This window comes from Cannabis sativa, chromosome 9 (genome assembly GCF_029168945.1).
Source record: "Cannabis sativa cultivar Pink pepper isolate KNU-18-1 chromosome 9, ASM2916894v1, whole genome shotgun sequence".
Lineage (NCBI taxonomy): Eukaryota > Viridiplantae > Streptophyta > Magnoliopsida > Rosales > Cannabaceae > Cannabis > Cannabis sativa.
In genome coordinates, this window is record NC_083609.1 from 47,893,793 (window position 1) to 47,903,800 (window position 10,008).

General features: G+C 28.0%; 2 protein-coding genes across 2 annotated transcripts; both read right to left on the bottom strand.

The window, feature by feature from the left end:
• Positions 1-625: 625 nt before the first annotated feature.
• LOC133031442 (uncharacterized) lies at positions 626-1,228 on the bottom strand. The gene has a single exon (XM_061104938.1). It carries the CDS (start codon positions 1,226-1,228, stop codon positions 626-628), a length of 603 nt encoding a protein of 200 aa, XP_060960921.1.
• A 452-nt stretch (positions 1,229-1,680) lies between these two features.
• LOC115723628 (uncharacterized) lies at positions 1,681-9,183 on the bottom strand. Its single transcript, XM_061104051.1, has 5 exons — positions 8,835-9,183; positions 8,639-8,742; positions 8,433-8,558; positions 8,033-8,316; positions 1,681-2,116 (listed from the first exon to the last, which is right to left on the bottom strand). The coding sequence occupies exons 1-5, from the start codon at positions 8,947-8,949 to the stop codon at positions 1,951-1,953; spliced, it is 795 nt and encodes a 264-aa protein (XP_060960034.1). The 5' UTR covers positions 8,950-9,183; the 3' UTR covers positions 1,681-1,950.
• Between the last annotated feature and the right edge of the window lie 825 nt (positions 9,184-10,008).

The following is a 10,008-nucleotide window of genomic DNA, read 5'->3' on the forward strand; positions in this document are numbered from 1 at the left end:
TAAATTTTAACACAAGATGGATGGTGTAATCTATAGTGCAAAACAATTCCATGAGAAATTTTAGAATCTGAAATAAAAGATGAAACAAAAATAGAATGAACATTGTTTAATAGATTACAATTCATGTAATAGAGATCACCATTCTTTCTACCCATCCCAATCACCTTGTTCTTCATAATGTTTTAAATCACACAATTTTCATGAGAAAATAAAAATGTGCAATCAGTTGTTGTTGTCAAACAGTTAACTGATAACAGATTGCATTTAAAGGTAGGAACATACAGTACATTTTCAAGAATCAAGTCAGGGGTCAATTTAATTGTCCCTATGTAATTAATTTTAGTGTGGATACCTGTAGGTAAAAGAACTGTTTTAAGACTAGGATCATTATGAGTCTTTTGAAATAAAGAAAGATTAGGACACACATAATGTGTGGCTCCTGTATCGATGATCAATTAGAATTATGAACAAAAGAGTTCTTACCAGAAAAATATGACACTATAAGTTGATCATCCGAGGAATCTGGTGAAGAGTTATCTTACATAAGAATCTGAGATCTGACCATGTTATACGAATCATTCAATCCAACAAGGAATTCAAGTAATCGATCTTCATCTTGATATTCCTAAATAGTTTTCATAGCACCACAACTACAAACAGGTTGTGGTCTATACTCCCTGATCTGATCCCATAGAGATTTGAGTCGAGTGAAGTATGTAGTAACAAAATTCGATCCCTGTTTAAGACTTTGAATGGTTTTCTTAGCCTCAAAGATCCTTGGAGCATTATTTTCATTGAACCTTTCATGCAATTCTTTCCAGATCTCAGCTGCATTATCGTGATACCTTATGCTACCTGCGATTTCACCAGAAATAGCATGAAGTATCCAAGAAATCACAGTGTTGTTGCATCTGCACCAGCTATCATAATTCTCAGTATCTTCATCAGGTTGTGGAAGTTTACCATTGACAAATTTAACTTTGTTTCGAGCAACAAGGGCAATCATCATCGATCTTCTCCAGGTGCTATAGTTCTTACTTCCTGTGAGAATTTTTGGAACCAAAACAACACCTGGATTGTCACAATTAGAAAGAAAATAAGGATTAGAAAGATCATTTGCATTCGTAGATCTGGAATTCTCACCCAGAATAGAAAAATAATTCGAGTCATTTGAGTTGTTTTCAAGATCTCGATTGCTTCGTGTTTGAACACCTTCTCCTCTCGCCATGAACACAAAGTAGAAGCGAAAGAAATGGAGAGAAAAAAGGAGGAAGAAGAGAGCTCACGAGTAAAGTAGCTCTGATACCATATTAGCAGTGAAACGAGATCAAAAGAAACAAAGAAAACAAAGAAATGAAGAAGAAACTAAGCTACATTCATTGAATTGTCATGACAGTTTACAAGAGATGAGCTAACTACTTATAGTAGCTGAAAACAGTTACAAAAATAACAAACTTCATCAACCATAACTAAGTAACTCTAACAATGCAGCTCACTCAACTAAACTAATTAACACACTAACCAATCTCTAATATTAAAATAACTTGATAAAAAAGATAAAAGAGACGAATCACTCATTATCTATATCCAAAAGATAGAAAAATTCTCAGATACCCAAATGGAAAAAAATTCTAATATGTTCTTCATCGCCTATGTATGAATGAAAAGTCTCTTCAATATCTGCTAAAAAATACTCTTTTTTACTTTACTAGTTTAATTTATCATTTTAATATTACATGGTACAATGAAAATATAAAATTCAGTTAGTAGTTTTAATCAAATATATCACTCTTACATATATCTACGATAGGATAAAAATACATTTTTGCCATAAATTCAATGGCTCAAATATATTTAAGGTTTTGAATTCCTCAATATAAGGATGCAGTTTTACATAATTTGTCCTAAATTGCATATGGCACCTACATTCAGTTCTTAGTCTTTTCTTTTTCATGTAGCTTTCTGTACGGCTCGTGGATCTTCAAAATCATATTCATTTGATGCTAATTCCAAGATAATCTCTTCACATGCTGACTTACTCTCTTTTGATAGCTCTTGAGTTTTCAATGATGTTCTCAATTTATCTATGACTTCTTTTCCTTCTAGAGCTAAGATTCTGCAAGTAAAATATAAATATATATGAGTGCACTTTTAATGGGTATTACCCATAAATAGGTAATATTAAAAAAAAATTGAGTTTTTATGATTAACTTTTATATGATTAGAAAAATTTCTCATTTTTACATTATATGGGATGAAATTGTTTCATCAGCTGAAAAAAAAAATCATAAAAAAAAAAATCGGTAAAAAAGTAATAAAAAACTTGAGTTTGAGTTAAAATATTTTTTTATATAAAATATTGTGTAAAAAAAAGGTATTTTTTAATATTTTCTTTAATTAAGTAGTTAAATTAAGCATAAAAATTTAAATTTCTCTTTTATTATTTGCTATCGGACCAAAATCTAATAGTTTAATATTTATAGTTAAATTTGTTTAGTATTCATCAACGAGTAATACCCCTTAAGAGGTGTTCCATATATTAGCAAAATTAATAAGAAATGGCCATGCCATCACCAAATGCTACAATATATTATTTTAAATTGAATCCAACCATCCAGATATAAAAATATTTTATTATTTTTATAATGGTAGAAATAATTAAATATGAGTAGTGTTATCCTAACACCACATCTATGTGTTACTTTATAATTGGTTAGCAAATATTTATATCGAAAATACATTAATAATATTAGTAGTATGTTACGTCTTGTGATACTTGATACCTTAATAATGACAGGACATGTGTCTTCCAATTTTTTTTAAAAAATTTAAAGTTTATATGTGAAAAATTATAAAAAAAGAAATTATAATTTTAGCTCTATTAAATTTGAAATTTTTACATGAAAAATCCATTTTACACAATTTATTACAAAATTACTCATACACGCTTATACCTACTTTTTTACTTACAAAGTTTGTTTTATTACACATATACCACTTAGTCATCATTCCATCCATCATCAATCAAATCTTACTCTCTTCCCTCTCTTTTTTCATTTTCTATCAATCAATCCATCATTTCACTCTCTTTTTTTCTTCTTTTTTTTTTATTTTTAATTTTATTTCAGTTTTTAATTTTTAGTTTTTAATTTTATTTCAGTTTTTAATTTTTTATTTTTAATTTTATTTTCAGTTTTTAATTTTTAATTTTTTTTCCATAACAATTCTTCTTTTCTTTTATTTTTAATTTTTAATTGTAAAGCTAGTTTCTTATATATTGTTGCTTAGGTCTAGGATTTACTTTTATCATCAATCCATCATTTCACTCTCTTTTTTTCTTCTTTCCTTTTTATTTTTAATTTTATTTCAGTTTTTAATTAAATCTTTTTAACTTATTAGTTTAACTTTACAACTTCTGAAATACTTTCATGACAAAAGAGAAGACTTTGACTAGGCCATTCAACTGATATAAGCATGTACAAATAAATTCGTACAATTTTAATGTCATTTTCATTCTCGCTGGACTAGCTCAAAGCCACGTCGAAATAATTAGATAATAACATAAAATAATAAGAAACAATTACCGATGATATTCTATACTTGAAAAGAAAACGATCTAATTCATGCCTATAGTAGTATTGACGTGAGTAGAGTTATAAAATTAATATTAGAAAAGTATTAGGACAAACATGATTAAGATTTATGAGTGAAGGTGGCAAAGCTAATAGATTAGATTAACCTGGTCAGTCCCATTTTTATATCATCAATGGGTAACAATGAGATTTATCATGGATGTTGATGTTCAAAGAGTTTTTCCTGTATTTTAGTTTGTATACAGTTGTTTTGTAGTTTTATTATAGTTTTGCTACTTGCATATGTTATTTCACTATAAAATTCATATGCAACTATTTGCACAAAACTTACTATGTATAACTACTATTTCTTAGTCCCCATCAAATTAAATTCTTGCATAATATATAAACTATCATAAAACGATAATGCAACTATAAGGCAACTATTTGCACTTGCATACAGTTGTTTTGTAGTTTTATTATAGTTTTGCTACTTGCATATGTTATTTCACTATAAAATTAATATGCAACTATTTGCACAAAACTTACTATGTATATCTACTATTTCTTAGTCCCCATCAAATTAAATTCTTGCATAATATATAAACTATCATAAAACGATAATGCAACTATAAGGCAACTATTTGCACTTGCATACAGTTGTTTTGTAGTTTTGTTATAGTTTTGCTACTTGCATATGTTATTTCACTATAAAATTAATATGCAACTATTTGCACAAACTTACTATGTATAACTACTATTTCTTAGTCCCCATCAAATTAAATTCTTGCATAATATATAAACTATCATAAAACGATAATGCAACTATAAGGCAACCAAAACAAAAAATAAATCAAAATGCAACTGTATATAACGTAGATGTATTATTCATGAGGTTTTTTTAAAAAAATTTCACATCATACATTGTTTTGGATTTAGTGGGAGCTCCAGATCTGTTTGTTACAGATCTACATTTCATGAATATAGATTTCGATATTAGGGGGAGTTATTTTGATCGAATAAAATAGAAAACAAATGTGTAATTTCAGTTTCTTCACAGTTTTTCTGATTTTTTTTTCGTCATTTTCAGTTTAGATCATTGCAGGTATTCTTTTCCAGTTGATTTTGCCAGAATTAATAGTTGTATTTTTCTCGTTTTGGTTTCATTTTGGTTGTTTTGCGGTTTTGAAACGAGCGCGTATTTTCATCTTCATGGTTCGCTCTGTACAGCTGAAGGCTTAGTGCATGTGGTATTTTTGTAAATATTTGTATGTGGACTGTATAAATGTTTAATGGGCCGGCCCAAAGTATTTTTGTAATTTTTTTTCCTTTTTTGTATTTTTTTGTTTTTTTCCCATTAAATTTTGGGCTACAAAACCTTAGGTAATTCGAAGTAATAATTAATTTGGATTTCCCTATGAGCTGCATAAAAAAAATATTATTGTCCTATAACAATTGATTTCATATCAATGGCCGACAAATAAGTGGGGGATATTACAAAAATATATTTTTTTTTTTGGTTATTTTTGCATTTTTACTCTCATTCATTATTTTATATTTTTTATATGCCAAGTTTTCGAAAATTGTATTATAATTTCAAAATTATAAAAATACCGTGTTTCAATAATAATAAAAAAAAACTTAAAAATAATTCTAAAACAACTTAACAAACAACATGAACACAACTATAAAACAACAAAAAAAAACTACAAAATAATAAAAAAATAACAAAACAATGACCTAATTCTAATATGAAAAATAATATATACTATTCAATATGTTTTTGTATTACGATTTTCATTTTTACTTAGTTTTTACAACTTGATTTATCTTTTTGTACTACTACATTATTTTTGTCATAAAATTTATTATTACTTCATATTTTTAACTTTTTTTTTTTCTATTTTAATTTTTGAGTTAGTAGTAGTTAAAATGATAATTTATTTTTTAAAAATTAAATAAATAATTACATTAATAATAGAAATAATAAAATTTTATGATTCAAAAATAGGGTATATAATATAATGAGTAATATGTAATTAATATGTCAATATCTATTACTGCACATTGTGTCAATTAAAAATAAATAAAAAATCTTATTATTGTATTTTAATAAAATGTGTATAAAAAATAAATTAAATATATGTATCTAAACTACAAAGTAACAAAAATACAACTAAAAATAATTGTTAGGAAGAAACTGAAAATATACACTATAACAAAATACACAAATAAAAAAATAACTATTGAACAAAAAAATATTTTGAAAACCACTAAAAATAACATAAAAATAACAAAACAAATGCACATATATACAACCAAAAAAAAAGTGTGAAATAAATTAAAAATATACACCATAAAAAATATATATAAACTAAACAACAACTGTAAAAAAAAACACACACACACACAAATAACTATAAAACACATAAACAACAACATAAAAACAACTATAAAGTAACAAGACATTAACCTTGTTAAAATATACAAATCATTCAAAAATCAACTCCCAAAAAACTACAAAACATTAAAAAAAAAAAAAAAAAAAAAAAAAAAAAAAAACCTTCTTTTATTAATCATGTAAAAGAGAGAAAGATATAGGGGTGTTTATAGGGGTGTTATTATTTTTTTTTTTTAAGATAGAGAAAGAGTGTTAAAAAAATATGATAAAAAAGTGTGAAAGTAAAAGAATCACATTTTAGTAAAGGTTATAAGACATTAATAAAGATTATTTTTTTTATATAAAATGTGATTAATTAAAAAAAAATAGTATAAAATAGCTTGAGTGTGAATAGTAAAAAAATGTAAATGAGCAAAAAAAAAAAAATATAATAAGTGTGTATTTTTTTAAAAAAAATAATAAAATAAAATTTTATAAAAGAGTGAAAAAGTGTTTGAAAAAAAATATAAAAAAATTAGGGCGGAGAGAAAGAGAATTGGAAATAAAATATAAAAAATAAATAAATAGAGAGAGAAGAAGAAAAATAGTGAACTTACATTAGAAAAAAAAAAGTCAGCTAAGAAAAAAATTAATAAAAAATACAAAGAAATTTTAAAAAAAAAAAGACTTTATAGAAACATTAATAAATAAAAAAGAGTTAAAAAAAAAAGTCTTTTTTATTTTTTACACTTCAAAACAGCTTTTTTTTTTTTTTTTTTTTCATTTTTTACGAAATTTTATATAGAAACTCCTATTACAACTAGCGCTGCAATTTAAATTGTAACAAAAAATTGTAAAGAAACTCTTATTGCAACTAACACTACAACCACTTTAAAAACTCAAACTGAAGAAAAAAAAAAGTTAAAAAAAATAGTATATAAAGTAATTCCAACCAAATTTGAATATCCATACTTACAAAACTCCATTATTTTTTTCCTAAATACATACTTACTAAAATTAGTAATATATGCCAATTTTACTAATTTTCCAAAACTAACCCTCCCATTTGAATTCAACTCTCAGCCGTCTCTCTCTCTCTCAACTCACCAACACCCCACGCCACCCATCAACCCCAAACGGTGACCCACGAAACGTTCACCCACGCTCAACCCCAACCCCAACCCCAAACCGTCACCGACGCTCAACCCACGGAACCCGAAGAAAACCCCAACCCCGGCCCCCCAACCCCTCTCTCTTCGTCTCTCTCGAACTGGAAAAAAAAAAAAAAAAAACTCCGGTGGTCGATGGTCGGACCATGGGTCCGATGGGGTCCGACCAATCGGACCCATCGTACCCATGGTCCGACTATCGGACCCAACCCCTCTCTCTTCGTCTCTCTCAACCGGAAAAAAAAAAAAAAAAAAAAAACCTCGAGTGGTCAGATGGTCGAACCATGGGTCCTATTGGTCGGACCCCATGGTCTGACCATCGGACCACTGGAGTTTTTTTTTTTCTCAGTTTGAGAGAGACGAAGAGAGAGGGGTTGGGGGGCTGGGGTTGGGGTTTTCTTCGGGTTCCGTGGGTTGAGCGTCGGTGACAGTTTGGGGTTGGGGTTGAGCGTGGGTGAACGTTTCGTGGGTCACCGTTTGGGGTTGATGGGTGGCGTTGGGTGTTGGTGAGTTGAGAGAGAGAGAGAGTCGGCTGAGAGTTGAATTCAAATGAGAGGGTTAGTTTTGGAAAATTAGTAAAATTGGCATATATTACTAATTTTAATAAGTATGTATTTAGGAAAAAAATAATGGGATTTTGTAAGTATGAAAATTCAAATTTTCCATAAAAAAAAAAAAAGGTAAAAATTCTTTATAAATATAAATTTTGGAGAAAAGAGTATACATTGTAAATATCACTAAACTAAAAGAGGTGGTCTCCCCAATGTATCCTCTCAAGAATTTTATGTTGACATTATTAATTATTTTTTTATTTATTTATTTGGCTTATCTCACTCATGACCTCAATTCTAATAATGAGAGACGACTATGAAATGAAAGTCAGATTTGGGGTAAATAGAATAATTACGTACCCATTGAGTTTGCAAGCAATGGTTGACTGAGCAAAATGATCAGTGCTTCTTAGGCCCAAACTCTGGCAAAGCCAATGTCTTTGCTGCAAATAATACTTCTGATTTCTATTCTCTGCTAGAAAGAACTCCCAATGATCATTATTATTCATACCAATGATTTTAGTAACAATCCTTTTGTTCAACTTCATTTGCTTTCGAATCTTTGATTCCTGACTCTGCTTTCTCTCTTCCTCATTTTTGCAAAATATGGCAGATCTGTGGTGCTTTCCTATTAATCCAAACTTCTGAAACAACATAATTAAAACATATATATAAATATAAATTATTACTCAAAATAAAACAAATACAAACAAACCAAAAATTGCATGAAAATCCTAAAAATGTGTCCAAAATTACTTACGAGGTAATTTCGGTTGGTTGAATCATGAGTTTCCCAAAAAATGTCACACAGAGATTTGTACGATATTTTTCTCTTGTCATATGTGACCTTCACAGCTTCAGTGTGGCCAGTTCTTCCTTCAATTACCTGTGAATCACTTGATACAAATGTTATTATCGAGTCCTTTTTTCTTTTTATTTTCAATTTTTTTAAATATATATATGTACCTCTGCGTGTGAAGGTTTTTTCAGAGTACCTCCATAATATCCAGTAGCAGTTTTGAAAACTCCGTCTACACGTCCAAATGCAGCTTCAAGATCCCAGAAGCTATCTGAAACATACATAAACGAAATATTGATCACTAGAAAAATAAATAGAGCATGGTGAAGATATATATAAAGAAGAAGAACTAAAGAGAGAGACCCCCAGCGAAAATTGCCTCGCTTAAAAAGTTATCTTCTGATGTTGGGGACGACCCTGATTGGGATTTGGGAAAAGCACAAATCTGATTGTTTATTTGAGGGAGTAATCTATACATCTTAACAACTATACTATAAAAATAATATCAATATACTATATGTCAATTACTGCTACGAGCTGTTCTGATTTTATCAGCTGTACATATATATGATAAGAATTTGAGCCTAGCTAGAACCGTTGGTACAATCTTTTTATATATAATTCAAGCAAATATAGAGAGGGAAAAATTAAAATAATAAAGAAAATGTTGTTGTTTTGTGCTGGCTTATATATTGTTATTATTATTTATGAAAGTATGAACACGTTTCACGGCCGTACATACATAAATATAGTGTTGGAGCAGGGAATTACTAATTGTTTGTAATAGTACAATAAACTACAGTAGTGTAACATGCACTAGAGAGTAGTCGATCCAGGATTTTCTACTTGTCTATTTGTCTGATTCTTGTCCCATTTATTATTATTAATAGAAAACTAACTGTATTTTCCTTTCAGTTATATTTTATTTAGTAATATAAATTTTTTTGTAAAGTGTTTAATGATAACTAAGTTATCAAATTATATGAAATTTTGATATTTTTTCTTCTTTTCTATACACATTTTAATAATATGAGTATTAAATTTACTAAACTTTCATTTTTTTTAATAACACAAAAATATATATAACTGTTATACTATTAATGTATTTCATTTATAGTTAGGGGCAAGAGGTAGCTATTATGTGACAGAGACCCTAGTCCCTCCTCTATGTCTAAAAGTTTAATTAGGATTTTTACTTCCGAAATTTGACATCTATTGAACTTTTAAGGTCGTTAAAAATACTCCTGAACTATTGAGATTGTTGGATTTAAGGACTTTTGTCTAATTTTAATAAAAAAAATCTAACATGAATGAATATTCAGGGGGAATGATTTAGTATATGTCAAAGTTCGAAGGGCATGATTTAGTACATAAACAATAACTGAAATAGTAAAATTGAATGAAATTAAACAAAAGTCCTTAAATCTAACAATCTCAATAGTTCAGGATGAATTTTTAACGGTCAAAAAAATTCAAAGAACATAATTTAGTACATATTAAAATTTAAAAGGTAAAAATTCTAATTAACCTTTCTAAA

What these genes read in the sequence shown, in the direction of transcription:
- LOC133031442 (XM_061104938.1), bottom strand. Translation starts at nt 1,228, where the DNA reads ATGGCGAGAGGAGAAGGTGTTCAAACACGAAGCAATCGAGATCTTGAA.
- LOC115723628 (XM_061104051.1), bottom strand. Translation starts at nt 8,949, where the DNA reads ATGTATAGATTACTCCCTCAAATAAACAATCAGATTTGTGCTTTTCCC. An exon ending in CGAGGCAATTTTCGCTGGGG is followed by an intron (nt 8,743 to 8,834) that starts GTCTCTCTCTTT and finishes TGTATGTTTCAG; the next exon opens with ATAGCTTCTGGGATCTTGAA. An exon ending in CAACCAACCGAAATTACCTC is followed by an intron (nt 8,317 to 8,432) that starts GTAAGTAATTTT and finishes ATGTTGTTTCAG; the next exon opens with AAGTTTGGATTAATAGGAAA.